Consider the following 16,837-nt stretch of genomic DNA (forward strand, 5'->3'; position numbering starts at 1 on the left):
ATTTGGTCTTAAAAAAACCCTGTGGTTGGTGTTTTTTTTTTGTTGTCAACTCCTTATTTTTCAAGAACATGAGTGATAAGTTGCTTAAAAGAAAATTTGCTTTGTTTTGACCATCGATTTATCATTGCAGTTGTTTACCCACGCAAAACGGAAAATATTCTCGTTTCAGCTTCTCAAATGTAAAGATTTGCTGCCTTTATGACTTCTATAATTATAATATGATTATCTTTGGATACTGGACTGTTGGTTGGACAAAAAAAGCCATCTGAAGATCTTTAGATAGATCTCTATCTTTTCGGATTTCGATTGCCCACTGGTGGCTGGCTGCAGTATACGTCATAAACCGTCTCTATCTATGTTAGCAGATGGGTCATGGGCCAAACTAAAAACTAAATTTTTCCAAAGTTATTTTTGATAGTTCTTATCACACTGATGTATGTTCAAGTCTTTATTTTCCCGGTAAGTTTGGTTTTAAATACTTATTTGATGCTATGAAAAGGGTGTTTGATATCATGATTGACAGCTGCGTGCGCCAAACTGCAGCGCTGCATGTGATTGGTTAGGAGGGTGTTTGCAGGGGAACTCAATACTCCGCACCAACGCTGGCTCCAAATGATGTCGCCAGTGTGAGATGGTGGCGGCAATATCCATGATATTTCAGCTTCACTTTGGTACAGAGGGAGGAAACTAAGATGCTTTGCCTAACTTTATATACAATCATTGGACAAAAAAACATTTAAAGAACCCACAAAATAGTCACTTTTCTGTAATATAGGACAAAGAAAGGCAGCACATCCTCACAGCTAAGAAGCTGAAACTGAGAATATTTGCCATTTTTGCTTAAACAGAAAAAAAACCCAAGTGATTATTGGACCATCCAAACAGTTGCCAATTCATTTCAATAATCAATTATTCACTGTAGCTCTGAAAACATTTGATTTCTATAGGGGCCTAGGCAAAGCATATTTTAACATACTTCTCATTTATGTTTAAGCACTTAATTTAAATGGTTAGTTTAGCCCAGGGGACCTTCCAAGTTCAAACTGTCTGCCTTCGTTTCACTGATCTTGTTTTACCAATTAACTACCTTGCAAGATCATGAATGAACAAGAAAAAAGCCGTCTGATTCAAATCACTCTGTTTCTTTGACTCAACCAATTTAGGCTTAACTTGACAATTGAGCTTGTTTCTGCCTCCCCGGCGGCTCAGCCTGTATGACTAAACCTCCAATCTGTGCAGTGTGTCTGGGTTGTGGATGTTGAGACCTTGAAGCCATAACTTTGCTGTAACGGAGAGGAGAGCAAAGCGCCAGTAAAAACAGAGTAAGCAGATAATGAGTCAGCTTTCTAGTTTGATACGAGCCACAGCGGCCAGCTAAAGCGTTACAAAAGAAAAAAATAACAGCTTCCAAAGGCTTTTTCAAAACACGGAAAATGAAAATGTCTAGTAGTAGTAGTTGAACAGTATTATACATTATTGTAAATGTGTATAAACTCCAGCAGTAGGTAGGTAGTGGGTGGGCATTGAATGGCTGGTGTAGGACAATAAAGCGAGGACTGGACAACTGTGTCAGAAAAAGGAAGCACTACATTGGGTCAGTCTGCATTTCCAAATGATTAAATAGTGACAGTCATTTTGATCCATTTATAGACGGACCATCGATACAATTTTGGTCAAAATTTGAGTTCTAGATGCATTTCAAAAATCCGAATCCATTGCAACAAGTTGTGCTGTCACTCATCTTTGTTGCATCAAATGAATTTATCATGACTTAAGAATCCAAAGCATTTGCCAATCCTGACTTTACTGACCTAAGGACAGCCTCAAACCACTTTCATATTGGTTGAAGGAGCAACGACAGAGGAAGAGAGAAATCCTATGAACAGCATCTTGATGCCCTTCTGGTTCCTCGAAAACCACCTCAGGGCAAAAATCAGTTTTTGTCTTTAAATAACTGAAATTAAACCTTTCCAACCAATAGGGGAAACATCTGAAATTTACAGGATTTTTTAAAAAAGATTTTCTGTCTAAATCAAATAGATGGTTTGTTGCACATATTGGCCAACGTTTTGTGGCTGGATGGTCCTAACTCGCCTTTTTACAAATAAACTTTAAACATGATCTTTGCTCAGCTGAGGAAGTTCTGAAGAACCCAGCCCTGACGGTGCAGTGATGTCTTTCCAAAGAGTTTTACAACAGCGTCAGTACAGTAGACAGCAGCTGTGTGAATTACAGGCGAGGTTCCAATTGCCTGCAGCAATCAGTGTTGGCCTTTAACCAACTTTTCAGCAGAAGGCTAGGTGGAGTGCATCACCATGTGTAGGTGTGTTCCTGACCTGCCATTACGTGCACAATGCCCACCAGCTATATTTCTGTGGTGAAGCATGCATGCCAACTCCTGGAGAGGAGAGGGGGTTTTGCCCTCACACATGCAGAAGCTCACCATTTACAAAACTGTAGTTGTATATTTATCCATTATGCACAATGTCTTAACCATGCACTCTAAATGGTAAGCTTGCACAGGACAACATAACCTCCAATACTCCAGATCTTCCACCGATACTGACACCGATGCTTCACGCTGACCGATATTACAGATTAAACCCAGGAAAGAAAAGAAAAGTCTAATCTGGATATGCGACCTGACAGAGTTGTAAAATTCAAAGATCATCAGAGCACATTTCGGGCTATGAGCCAACACCCACACCAGCATACCACACAGAGGACAGTGATGCTTTGAAGTTGTATTCTAGTGGATATTGATAAAAAGAACCTGTAAAAGACTCCAGTCTACAGTATCTACTAAGCGGAAGGAGATGGCATTGAAGCCACACTGTAAATATAGAATAATAACCAGTTTGTGTTTGCCAAGGCTGCACAGTATCTAGGAAAAAAAATCAAAATGCAATTTGCCTGACAAGGTACTCTGGTGGAGAGTTCTTGGGTTCAAATCTGACTTGCAAACAGGAGAAAATCTTTACAAATAACTCACCTAACCACCTCCACAACTTCTGCAGAGGAAATTCAGCCAGAAAAAGGTGATTTTTTTCCATGACAACACTGTGCAGCCTTAGCATTTGCTACTACATGTTAAGGCCGTACATGTGAGGCCTTGTCTAATACCACTGTCTACAAAGTCAGGCTACTCTGAACACTGAATATTGAAACCAAGATTACATGTTTCTGTCTTAGCAACCCATGAATGGTAACAACCACCCCCAGTGGAAGAATCTGTGGGCTGTAATGACGATATGCCACAGATTCCTCGCTTCAAAACACAAGCTTTGTTGCAGCTATTGTATGAGTTGTGGTCAGTTTCCATGGGGGTTGTAATAACAGTAGCCAATGTAGAAGTCCAAAATCCTCCACCTGTCCTGTATGAAAGCTTTAGACAATACTTTAACACAAAAACCTTTCAAAAGAGGGGGTTTCCAGCCTCTCAATGGCAAAAAAGAGACAAGTGTGGACTATGTGAATCTTCTACGATGGTTACATCTGAAGGACAAAAGGGGACAGAGACACTGCTCTGTCTTTAGTTATAATACTCTCCTGCTGATAGGGGGCGTTTCACTCTGAGTAAGCTCATGCTTCCTGATGCAGTCAGGACCACATACATATAAAAAACTAGTCATCTTGTACATTATAACCCTGTTATACCAGCTCTGGTGTGTGTGTTTGTGTGTGTGTGTGTGTGTGTGTGTGTGTGTGTGTGTGTGTTTGTGTGTGTGTGTGTGTGTGTGTGTGTGTGTGTGTGTATGATAGAGAGAGAGCGGTGTGTTCAGTTCAGCAGCATTTGGCTTTTTCTGAAGGGGGTTAATATGTGTGACTTTAATAACCATCACAAGCCCATTTCTGTGGCGACAGGCTATTCCTATGTAACCCCCCCATGGGTGCAGATGTGGGAGAATCCAGGTTGGGTTCATGGGTGGTGGTGTAGTAGACTAAAGAGCGCCCCCATGTGAATTAGAGGAGGTCACGCAACACCACAACACCGTGCCTGAGCTTACGGCGTTTCCCCATCAAGCTGTGTCGAACCAGGCTGAAATTAAACTGAGCGGACCCGGACAGCAAGAGTTGTTTTGACATCCTTATCTACCATTCCTCAACTTCAAAAACAGAGACGGTGCATGTGTATGTGTGTTTGTGTAGATAAGATGTAAATATGCTGCCTTGATACACAGATCTGTTCTTTGGCGTGGTCACTTCAGAAGACAGGTTCGAAGCTGTCCATACAGAAAGAAAAAAAAAACAACAGAGACTGGACTGGCGCCTCTGTTTATCAGGCCTGGGTCAAGCAGCCCTTAATCACCTGTGATGCTTTATTTCACCCATGGGAACCAGATGGGTGTGTACTTGGCTGCAAGAAAGCTGGGAGATTGAGAAGAATGTCCCTTCTTGTGGGTGACCACGGGGCTAATATTATTTGAAACCTGTCCCACTCATTTGTTGACTCAAACAAGTTCAAATGGGCATTAATTATTGGTTGAGACTATTGAACCCAAGGCTAATGGTCATATGGTCATACTGAGAGAAGGAGCATGCTCAGTAGTAGTTGCGTAGGAGTTCAAACAGTGAAGCTTGTCAAATAAGGAAGTTTCTAGACATACACACATCACGTTATATATATATATACTGTATACGATATAAAATATGTATATATATATATATATATATATATGTATATATATATGTATCTCTGTCTTACGTCGCTTTTTCGATACATTTTTAAACCTTTTATTCTTTTTTTTTAAAGTTTTTTTAACCCCTGAGAATACCATGGACTGCTTTAAGTATAAAATACAACTCTCCGAGAGAACAACAAAAACGTATCTTTTTTTTTGAAAAACAAATTTACAAACAACTCAATTCAAGAACTTAAGAGCGTAGGCCTCTGAAGCTGATTATTACATTGTCATTATTCGTCTAACAGGAGAACAAATGCAGCAGAGCCATCGGTTACAAGAGCGTGGCCATGTCAAACTTAAGTGGAAGCCACATTGGTGCCCACTCAGTGCTCAGCATCTTACTAAACCCATAGCAAAACAGCAAAGATACACATGGATGAGATAAATTAGGACTAGTTTCTCTTGATGCCTAAAAATTGAACGCTGGTGGCCTCATATACTGTAGTAAACATAAATAACTTGTGACTTAGGGTTTTCACTACTTTTTCCAATGATATGGATAAACTGCACGTTATGTCATTTAAATTTCTAAAATGCTTATAAAGCTTGTCTCTCCATTTTTAGTTAATGTGACACAACCTAAGCCAGCAGAGAACTTGAGTCACATTTGGAAGCTCCAAAAAAGCCAGTGAATGGACCGTTGAGATTTGTCACGTCTCCAATTTTGACTAATCAATTCACAGAAAAAGGACAGTCGGTTTCCCACACATTCATTTATTTGTGGGGCATCGTAGGGGCCATAGAGCAAGCGACCAGAGACTTCCGCCAGCCGAGACAGCTAATTCCAGTTTAGCCCTCTGCTAAGTTAAATGTGGATAAAATGATGTAGTCGTTTGGCTCTTCTAGACTTTAGAAATGTTACTGGACCAAATGGAACATTTTTCTGGGATTGTGACCTTAAAAAAATGTATTCACTGATTTGCAGATGTCTCTTTCACAATATAAGTCCATGGGAAAAGTATTTTTGGACCCATGGCACCATATAATGGACCCAGAAGTTGTAATTTCACATTTTGCCACTATTTAAATAGGCACCAAAGCCCAGCGCTGTTTCTGGGGGCTCAAAAACCACCAATCTAAAAGACTTGGTATGAATGGGAGTTGGCTAGCAGGCTGATGTTTTTGTCTTTGTCCTTTCTCCATGCGTATCTATTGTTGCAGTCGGTTCTCTCAAGAAGAGGCAGTGACACGGCGCTCACAGTGTAACCTGGCCAAACCCTGTTTATCGACAGCTCTGGTCTGCAGTGACCTATTTAGAGATGTGGGTAGGGGGCACAGAACAGTAGGCAGCTCTCTGCACTGATAGTACGCTGTGGCTCTGCTTTGCTAACAGATGCTTTGTTGATTAATGGCAAACGCTGCATTTACATCCTTGTTTTCAGGCACTCGGCAATTGTTAAGGTGACAAGGAGCCCAATCCTGGCTACACTCGGTAACCAATCCAACGGGATTTCCTTTTGGTTTGATTGTTACAAATCCGATTGAGAAACGACTGATTGATCTACTCAGTGATTGTTTGGTTGATTGGTAAGGTCGGGGGGTGTTGAGGGAGGCAGGGGCACAGGGCAAGCGACAGAAGGCACAGAGTTTCTACGATGATCTTTCTCCAAATATTCAGGCTAAAAAAACCCCAAAAAACCTAAACTCAGAATTAGGAAGAATTTGAAAGCAGCTGACAAATGTCAGATCAATTATTTCAACAACGGCTGTGATGTGAGCAAAGGGATTTGCTTGTAGTAGTATGTGTGTCAGTATGTCTGTGTGTTTGTGTCTCTGTGTGACAATCTGAACTAGCACCAGGGTTGGGGTCAATCTATTTGCTTTAAAGAAATCAAAATAGCTGCAAACCTGTGGAGATAAATTTGAGAATGACGGCTTTAGTGTACATTTTGAACCGAGTCAACACAACAAGAATTGACCCCAACCCTGATTGAACGCATATTATACACACACACGAGTGCTTACATTACAGCTCTTATGACTTGCTAGTTGTGCTTTTCAAGGCTGAACATATCCCATGTCACCCTCTGTACAGATTCAGACCAGCTCTGGTGTGAAATTGTCTTTCCATTGAACGGTATTCAAGAAAACAAGGACTCATTGGATGCATCTCAGGCCACAAAGACCAAGAGCGAAGCAGACCCTGAAACCAGCTTGAATAATAATAATAATAATGCCCCAAAGTGTTTGTTCCCAAGTCTGGCAGATACCACATACATGAGGCCAGAAATGGGTACTTCAACGCCCAGAAACGAAAAAAAAAAAATCCGAAATAAAAAGCAAGGACTAAAGGTAATGTTTGTTTCCTATTTGTTGAATGTATCGCATCTTGTGGTAAGCTAACAACAAACTAAGGTCCGGTGGAGAAGCTTTACTGTACGACAGGCAAACAGCTACATTCAAATTCCCCCAAAAAACAAAGCAGGTAAGAGCTGAAGAGATTTTCCACTGGTAAATGTGACAGGGATTTGGTTGAACAAAGCCATCCAGCCGTGTTTTGTGGACTGTATATTGGGCACAGATGGAGAAACAATAAGCCAGCGGGACTTTGCTTGAATAACTGGTTGTTTGTGTGGGTTTCTTTGAGTCTCAGGTCTTTAGGATGCCAGCACGCTCCTTCTCAGCAGGTCCTCGTTCCCAGAATGCAACTGCGGCAAGCGGAGTTTGCGTCCTCCAGAGCGCATGTCCGAATCACTCTGCTCGCCATCAGAGAAGTACCCGTCAGTCTCGGCAGCGTCCAGAATGGACGTGTCCTTTCCTGTGAGCGGCAGGCTCACAGATTCCAGCCCTGCTATGCCTCCACCTCCACTGACGCCCCTTCCTTTTGATTTACCCTGGCGGGACAGACGGAGTCGCGGACCTCCACCACGAGTGATCGCCCCCGTGTCAGGCAACGTAGCCCCGGGGCTGGAGGCTGGATGTGGAGATGAGCTTGCAGTGAAACCAGATGCAACGCCATTTCCTGCGTAGACGCTGTCCCACGGGCCGCGGTCCTCCGAGATGTGACAGGAATCCATTTTGGAGATGGGTGGCTGCGGCGGTGGGTCCCTGTGCAGGTCAGAGCTCCTTGTCTGGTGGTGATGAAGGTGGTGATGGTGCAAGGCCTTGGATGACCCCCTGGACCTTTCTCCTTTCCGGCCCACATGGCTTGGCTTTTCCTCCGCCGCGCTCGCCCAGAGGCTCTTTGCGGTGGAGGGGTTGCTGGCGGCGGAGTCGTCTGCTGCGGACAGAAGCGTCTGGGGCTGGCTGGGGGTGGTGGCAGATTGCCCACGTGCACGGGTCTTGTTGCTCCCTCGTGGTTTGCGGCCCAGCTGGGGTGTTTTCCAGGTGGACTGCATGGAATTCTCCATCATAAGGTTTAGAAGGCTCTCCTCGCCTTGCAGCAGCTGGATGACAGGAGGAGAAGAAGAGGAGGTGAGAAGAGGATAGACAGAAATTGGAGATGAAGGAGGAGATGGGCGATGAGAGGATAAGAATGACCCTACTACATTCCTTTGAATTCTCTCGTTACTCATAACATTTGCTTTGAAGGCAGAAACTGATTTTTATCTTTTAAATTTTGGACTTAAAAATAAGGTAGATGTTACCCCCAAATCAAACATTTTCTGAACTGTATTTTTGGTTGTGAATTCATTAAATTTGTAGTAAGATGTCTCTATCTTGCTGCTGAACAGTTATATAGCTACAGGTGTGCAACTGGGATGTTAAGGTAGGTTGTTTATTTTTTATTTATTATTTTATTTTGTTGCTTATTTTTTTAAGAAGCTGCATCTAAAGCAATTACACTGTTTGCAAGACAAGGCATCGGTAGGAGGATGAGAAGCATTTTGTTTTGAGGTAGCAGTTAGTAGAAACAAAGAGACAATCAAGAACTGTAGTCAGATTTTAATAAATGAAAATGATGGCGGTCCCTTGGTCAATTTAGGTATTTCTATAGGCTTTGCAGGATATTCAACAAGCTTTCCAGTCAACAGGTTCTACAACCAAGGCAGTGCATTCAGTGGGTTGTTTAAGAGTCATTGGTTCTGTAAATGTACTGTATCAATATACAAAAATGAATTGAGATCGAAAAAGAATTATTAATTACGTTTTTTTTAAAGCAAGTAATCCAGTACTTTAACTCAAGTAATAATTTGAGTCGGACCAGGAGAATCTGTACTTTGACTCAAGTAACAGAGTTGTGTACTTTGTCCACCACCGACAACAACTAATTAGCATCTTGCTTGGCTTTTTAGTTTGGAAACCTCACATTCTTGCTTGCAATATTTGGGAGCAAAAACTCCCCACCCACTACCACCACCTACCCACAGTTCCAGCAGCTCAGCCGAGGAGCATGTAAGCAGCTGATGTCACGAGTGATTTTGTTGACAAGCAAAGAAATCTAATGACAAAGCTAACAGCTTTCTACATTGGAGTGTTTATTCTTTTCATGTGATTTGTTTGTTGAATCTTTAACTTGCTCTTTCATATTACAGAAAAGGAATTTTATGAATATCAACAATAAGCCACTTCAAGGTGGGACCTGTGGGTTTGTTTGATAAAATTCAGCTCACAACCTGTTAAAATTTCTTTTTATTTTTGCAGATCTTTCTTATTAGGTTTCACATTAACATCTCATCCTGTTTTATTGGAAAACCATGTTCCTGGGTTTTTGGGGTTTTTTTCATCCCTGAAGACATAACCAAACAATGGAGTTATATCATGCATTCTGGTTGAAGCTCCCTGCCAATCAATACACAAACAGAGCACATTCCTGAGAAGAACAGCAGGTCAGCCACAGTGCAACTCTGCTCCGACCATCACCGAACTGATCGACCTACAATGAGAATTGAGAAAAACTCACACAACTCCAAACTCCACTCATTCAGACGAAATACCTCAAAATAAAAGGTGGATGAATGTGGCTTTGAGTTTGGAGGCTTAACTCTTTTCTGTGAATTTGTGACATTTGACAAAAGACCTTTATATAGATGAGTTTCCGTTTTGTAAAATGTAGTTGATAATAATAGAATTTAAAAGCACAGCACAAATGTCTCTAGTCTAGTTATGAGATGTCAGTTTTAACAATACTGCCCTAAATAACAAATTGTCCTCAAAGGGCTCGTTAAATGTGCTATTAGAGCAGCAAGGAGCTAGGAGGGGCCTCTGTTGACTTTGTCAGCATTATGAACTTGAATGCCTAAAACTTAAACACTAATGATCCCTGAAACACTTTGGTGAGTTACTTTTGAGGACAGTTTAAACAGGAGCTTTGATGTCAGCTGGATCAATGAGACTTGACTGGAAAGCACGAGAGCTCACTTCCAACTTCTTTTATCCTCACATGGAGAAACTCACTCTGCCTGTGAATGGGAGGATCTCAGGATTCAAACTAATATTTCTGTCCTAAAAGGAATGCCATTTCTTTTACGAAAACTGGATGCCACTTAAATATGACGGCTTAATAAATTTCTAAAGTCATACATTTGCTCAGAATATTCAAGTTTTGAACGTAAATTCATTTTCTTTTACCGTTTCAATCTCATAGAATATCCAAGTTTTTAACTTGTAAATTTACAATTTTAATCTCAGAAATTACATTAGCCCCCACCTCTGTGCTTTTTTCAACTCTCAATGGCCCAAATACACCATCTTACTTAAATAATATTCTTCTAATAAATTTCTTTAAGACTGTCAACAAATCCAGCTAAAAGACCCAAACTATCAGTGTGTTAGTCCAACTCTCAATACTCTCCTTTTCTATCTGTAGAATTTAGGCTATTAGTTCCTTACTGAACACACAAGTTTTTTAAAGCAGGTCACAAATATAAAGTTTGTTCTTGAAAAAGACTGAACAATTTCATAAAACAGCTGGGCACTGTAGCTTTTAGCAAATGTACCTCAAGTAGTAGGTAGTCTATTTGATGGGGCCTATTTTCAACTGATTAACTTAGATTTGCCATTATGTATTTGTTGTTTAAGTTATTTTGTCATTAACCAAAACTTTCCATTTGTGCTTGTTGCAGTTCCTCATTTCACATAAATGCAAACACAACCTCAAGTAAAATGAATTACATTGAGCAAGAACTTTGACTGAGTTGGACCTTTGTGCTACATTTCAGTGCATTAACATGCAAAAACATACTTGTGAAGAATACACAAGTACGTTGTACACAAAGGTCAGTATGAGATGTTACAATGTATTACAAGTTTTGAAGTTGGTTTGAAACAGTTTACTTCTTGCAGATACCCCGCCTACAGATTTTTTCTGCTTTTGTGGACATCAGTTTTGTCTGGCTTTTGGCCCCTTTGGCCCCTTCTCTCGACTAAGACGAACTTTTTGACAAAGAATGTAACTTTGGATGTCCGTATCAATCACGTCTGCAGGAAGGATAGTTCCTTATTTGGCTTCTGGCTCTAGTTTCATCCACCAGTGAAGTGGACTGGGACTCAGTTCAAGAGGTGATAGACTGTTTGACACTGCTGCTGATTTCAGCTGTTTGAATTTTGCCCATGTGTGCTGCTGTTTACAGCCAAGAGCCCGACTGCAGCTCTGTCTAATGCAATCCTCCTCCTCCATTAACTGGTCTGATCTGTGTATTGGCGCTGAAATGAAGTTCAGCTTGCAGATCACTTTTTATTTTGGCAGCATTGAATTTGTAAAATTTCAACCTGTTGCATTATCAAAGTAGCATCTGCATGTATCAGTTACAATAACAATACAGTAAACTCAAAAACAGCTGAGGCATTGCTCTGCAGGCCTCCTGCTGCTGAAGGCCTACCTGATCGGAGAGCAGGCTCCCGCTCTTGTCCCGATGCTGGGCCCCCAGGGCCCACTGGCTCAGCATGTCATCAGCCGTGTTCTGAACCGGCTGGGCAACCCAGCTGTCGAACAAAGAGTTGTCCAACGGGAAGGACTTGGACAAACTGGGGGGAGGGGGGAGGGACATGAGCAGCAAGAGAGGAAGATGCAGGGAGGAAGAGATGGATTATATTAAGACGGAAACAGAGGGAGGGAAAGAGAGAGTGAGCAGGGGGTGACAAAGGTGGGAGACAAAGTGATGAGAAAGAATTGGTAGGGATGAAGGAAGAAAGATGGAGAGAAGAGGAGAAAGACAAAGCAAACAGGTGAGGGGTGTGGCACATTTTTATAGATAAAAATATAGCCCAGAGATAAAGTTGTAGTAAAAGTGTCATATGATTTGAGGGGAATTGTCTTTCAATTCAGAGACTAGAGACTAAGGAATAAATAGAGACAGAACACCAGAGCTTTTCAGACCTGCAATGCAAAACCTTAAAACCCACAATTCTGTTAAACACGGGGTTAGCGTCAATTCATTAAAGTCGGTTCACTCTATTCAAAAGTGGCACCTGCATTCAAGTAATAATATTTGGGCAAAGTTTTTTTGTCATTACTCAAAAAATGGCAATGAAACAAAATTTTCTTTTAACACATTCGCATTTTTTAAAATTTTAAAACAAGCAACTCAATTTGAAAGACCTCTCCAAAGTGGGGAATTCCAAAACTGAAACATTTATATCACAGAAACAAGGGCAAAATTTGCAATAGCTGCAACCATGTAAGTGCATGCATTCATGCGATCATGCACCCACACACACAGCCTCACACACACTTGACTTCTATGCCAAAATTACTCCTCTGAGGGTGAAAACTGTGGCCACAAAAGGGTGGAAGAATGTTAATGGACTGAATGATTGGCCAACCAACAGATCGAGCTATAGTGCTGCTGGTCGCAACTAATCATCGAAAGTTGACTGGCAGACCTCTGAAGTGTTTTTTATGAATGCTGGTGTTTTTTTTTTTTAATCCCCAATGAGGAGAGAGTGTATGGAGAAAAAGTGCCACGCCCAGCATCTTTTTTTCAGAACAATCCAGCTTTTTGTGGGTTTGCTCTGAGTGCTAAGTTTTCACAAAGAAAACCGCTTGTTGAGCTACTGTATTATATGTCAGTCACAAACTATCACAACAAAGATAGAAAACCCCGATTTTGGGGGCAGATCTGCTGGACACCACACGTTACTGGTGAGTGTCGTGATTTTATCACTGTACACGATGTAAGCGTGTTGTGCGTGAGTAGTCAACCCTCGATGAATGTAGCATTATGTAAGCTTCATAGTTAACGTTAATGTCAAGATATTATTTTCACAGAAACACATGTAGCACATCATTAAAAAAGTGCTGGGATGAAGTGCTCCTCAGCACCCTGCCATCGCTTTCCGATGCATTTCGGATTTTGCTGAAGAAAAACACTATGTGGACACATGCCAAAACCTGCAAAGTCTCCTTGCTTTTGATGCATGTGATGCTCTAATGCACAAAAAGTAAGAACAGAATAATGCATTCAGCTGACAACTGCTGTCTATACAAAACATAAAAAACAACAACAACAACAACAACAACAACAACAACAAAGTATCCCAGTCTGAGTTGGTGTAAAAAAACATATCGAGGTTAGAGGAAGCTAAATCTGAGGTATTTTTCTTTGTTTATGTTAATTATACCAACCACCAAAATGAATATAATAGTAATTTGTCATGTAAAATTTCCAAATTGATGTTACTCTCTCACATAGCACATCTAAATGTGTTTTTTTTCTGGGCCTGACAGAAAGAGAGAAAAAAAACCCCAACTTGACACCCTGACATTTACAGTACGCAGCGATAAGCTCCAAATCCAAACATACTGTTTCTGTCGCCTCATCAATAATGAAGATATAAACCCATTTTACAGCAGAAATCCTGTTTCCTGTCTCCTTCCCAACACTGCTGCTGTGAGTGCATGCATGTGTGTGTGTGTGTGTGTGTGTGTGTGTGTGTGTGTGCGTGTGTATGTATGTGTGTGTGTAATTAGGAGATTTTCATGGTTCCTTTTTCTATCATTGTGGGCCGTGAAAGTGCTGCCAAAGCACTGTGTGCCTGTCTGTGGCATTTTTTGTCTACACGCAAACTCAAACATACACACGATGCAGTGAAGACTGTGAGGCTTTAGGAGAACAGAGAATGGGGGGTGGGGGGTGGATCCATTATATCATGCACTTTTTCCTCTTGTTCCCACAGAAGAGGGTGCCCACAATTTGGCTTGCACTCATCTTTACATCCTCTTACACAAGAGTCGGTAGTCTGATAGCATTTCATTTCAAAGATCACATCCACCTTTTGAACGTCAGCTTTGTTCTGAAACTGTGTCATATTCAGTTTGGTTAGGGTTAGAGTAGCTTTTCGTCATTTGACAATGACTATAAATATAAACAACTATAACTTTTGCAAGATAGAGTACATGTTTGATACGTCCATAAATTATTACCTATAAAAAAGAGAGAGGAGATTACATGGATATTTTACAAATTTGAAACCAACCCCAAAACAGAATTTAACTTAGTTAGAAGCAATTCTCATATTTTGTTCTTTCATAGATGACAAAACTGTCAAAAACATTCTATGTTGGGATCCCAGGTAGTTGCACAAAAAGTTAGGCAGACATTTTACAATTTGAGCACATTTTAGAAATGTTTTTGAGTTGAACGAGCTATGATCAGTCCTCGCTCCCCCTGTGTACTTTGCAGCAAATGATGCCCAATGAAGCTTAAATTTGTTCAGACTCTAAAATGAGCAGTGATTAGCTTAAAAATTGGGTCAGAAATGGACTCAAATCGAACAGTGTATGCCCAGCTTAAGACACAAACCCTAATGTAATAAAATCCTGTGCTTGTAGTTTTTATACCAAAAAGGATGTTCACAGATGGTGGGATGATGATAACAGCAAGACCACCACGAACGATCGCAATTTTGGACTACTAAAATACCCTTCACTATTATTTTTATGAATGACTATCAACAACCACAGGAACCCTGTCAAAACTCAGTGTAGACAAGAAATAATCAAAGCTATTTCCTCTGAAAAACAACCTTTAGTAATTTCAGACCAATCAGAAACAGAACTGTGTTCAAAGGAAAATGCTCTTTGTTGGTAACAGCAGGAAAAAAAATTATGTGAAACAAAATCAAAATGATGTTAGACTCCAGAGGGTGTGTTATCTACTGAATGGAAAAATAATGAAATTTAGTGTTCTGACTTAGCCAGGAACAACTATTAACCTCTGCACGAGAACCCTGGGAGTCCGTCAGATCCACTTTGGGGAAAAACTGCCTCTTAACAACCCATAGGACCATATAAATATAAAAGCAGAGATGCCGATAATGTTAAATATATAAAACTTGCACACAGGCACATTATGAAAAATACCGACAAGTGCCTGCAGATGTTTGTGGTCTGAGCTTGTTTTCTTTTTTCTTTCCTCAACTATCTCTCCAGCCTCCCTGTAAATCTTCAGTGCCTATAATGATCTGCCAAGCGGGACGGCAGGAGGTGCTGTTAGGGTGGCTTTAACACCAGACTACACACACACACACACACACACACACACACAGAGCCGGTCGTTTCCATGACGCAGCATGTCTCTGCAGGAGTCAGGAGAGCTCCGAGGGAGGGAATAGGTGACGGAGGGGAAAAAAAAAAGCCAGTGAAGAAGTGTGAGGAAGACAGGAGGCGATGATGGAGGAGAGAGAAGCAAGTAGAGAGTTCAGAGAGACAAAGGTGGGAGGTAAACCTAAAACATGCCACTTTGTAGTCTTTAGCTATGCTCGAATTCTATCACACACTATGCATTCTTACATTATTTTTTGTATGCTTTACATCTTGGAAGATATAGACAGAAGACTAAGCGTATGCAGACATGCTAGCACCTCTGTGAGGCTGTCCTGAGACACAGCAGTGCTTTAAGCCAAAAGTTGGCATCACCATTGTAGCATGCTCTCAGTGACAGCATTGATGTATAATGTTTAGTGTTCACAATCCTAGCTTAGAGTGTCTAACATTTACTAATTAGCGTTAAACACAAAGCACAGCTGAGGCTGATGGAGATGTTATTACTTTTACAGATTTTCAGTCATAAACTGAAGGACAGCCTAGCTGAGCTACAAGATTAAATCATTTAATCCCCATTCAAGTTAGCAGAGCGCTAAACAGGAAGTAGTGGTGGTTGTCTGTAGTGTGCCTGCTGGGTCCCACAGCGCAGAAGCAGTGAAGATCATTCGGGTAATTTTACACGCAGCAGCTGAACGTTTTTTAATGCACCGCTGAGCAACTTCCATTGGAATGAATGGGGCCCCCATTTCCAATACTGTATCCAGTTCTCTTTACACATCCATGGTGATGACCAGCTGACAAACCACCATCCCTAGTGCCACAAGTGTGGCTTAATGACTTTTCTTTTCAACATCCCATGTTTAAACCATGCTGGTGTCACTTTGTTGTTGCTGCCATTTCACCACTTTACAGTTGAGGGACACTGGGGCATACATTTTACAAATTCATCACAACTATTTAGCTAACACCCACTTTTTCAGATGTAATGAGAGATTTTTTGTATTTTCTGTTCTCCTATTCTGCAAAAGTAGCAGTATATCTTCTTTGTAGTATGAGACTCTTTGGTTTTTCTCTCATCTCTCTATGGATTGTTTCATTTCTGTAGCTCTGAAAGATGATGGGATGTCATTGATTTTAATATCCTTTGCTGTTTCTCTTTTTTTTTTGGTAGTAGCCCAAATAATATTCATTTTCAGAGGAAGTCTACTGATAGTGGAGCTGTACCTTTTAAACCAGGTGACGACACTGACTCCTCCTCCTGCAGCTGCAGCTAACACGTTGAACTACTGTAGGCTAATGCTATGTATCAAAGGCTCTGTTATAGTCCTCTAAATCCCTTGTTTGAGGCTTTGTTGCGTGACAACAACAGTCTGGGGAAGCAGCCAGCTACGATGCGAATGCACACTGGTCCTACAGCTACAAAAAGCCCCAGGATGGCTTTACAGAACAGCTGATGTTGTAGCAATGATTCGCTAGCTAGCGCTGCTAAGGCAGAGTCAGGAATGCGCTAGCAGCAGGACAGGGCCAAGACCAGGCCGGTGACTGAGAGGGAGAGAGTGTGTGTGTTCACAGGTCTAAAGCCCTCACGACAGTCTGATGATTGTTCTCGGGTGCCAGCCGTCGGCCTGGAAACTCGACCAGGGAGACAAAGATAGACACAAGGAAACTGAAACAGAGTAAAAGTGCAGGGGGGGAACACAGCGGTCTCAAGACCCATCAGAGCGAT

General features: G+C 41.3%; 1 protein-coding gene across 1 annotated transcript in view; it reads right to left on the reverse strand.

Moving 5' to 3' along the window:
• Window positions 1-2,680: 2,680 nt before the first annotated feature.
• jade2 (jade family PHD finger 2) overlaps window positions 2,681-16,837 on the reverse strand; it is a 211,139-nt gene continuing 196,982 nt past the window's right edge. The window contains exons 13-14 of the mRNA XM_042499142.1: window positions 11,447-11,591; window positions 2,681-8,071 (exon numbers count right to left, since the gene is read on the reverse strand). Of these exons, the coding sequence (XP_042355076.1) occupies window positions 7,283-8,071; window positions 11,447-11,591 (934 nt within the window). The 3' untranslated portion in view covers window positions 2,681-7,282. The remainder of the gene's footprint in view (window positions 8,072-11,446; window positions 11,592-16,837) is intronic.

This window comes from Plectropomus leopardus, chromosome 13 (genome assembly GCF_008729295.1).
Source record: "Plectropomus leopardus isolate mb chromosome 13, YSFRI_Pleo_2.0, whole genome shotgun sequence".
In the NCBI taxonomy this organism is placed as follows: domain Eukaryota; kingdom Metazoa; phylum Chordata; class Actinopteri; order Perciformes; family Serranidae; genus Plectropomus; species Plectropomus leopardus.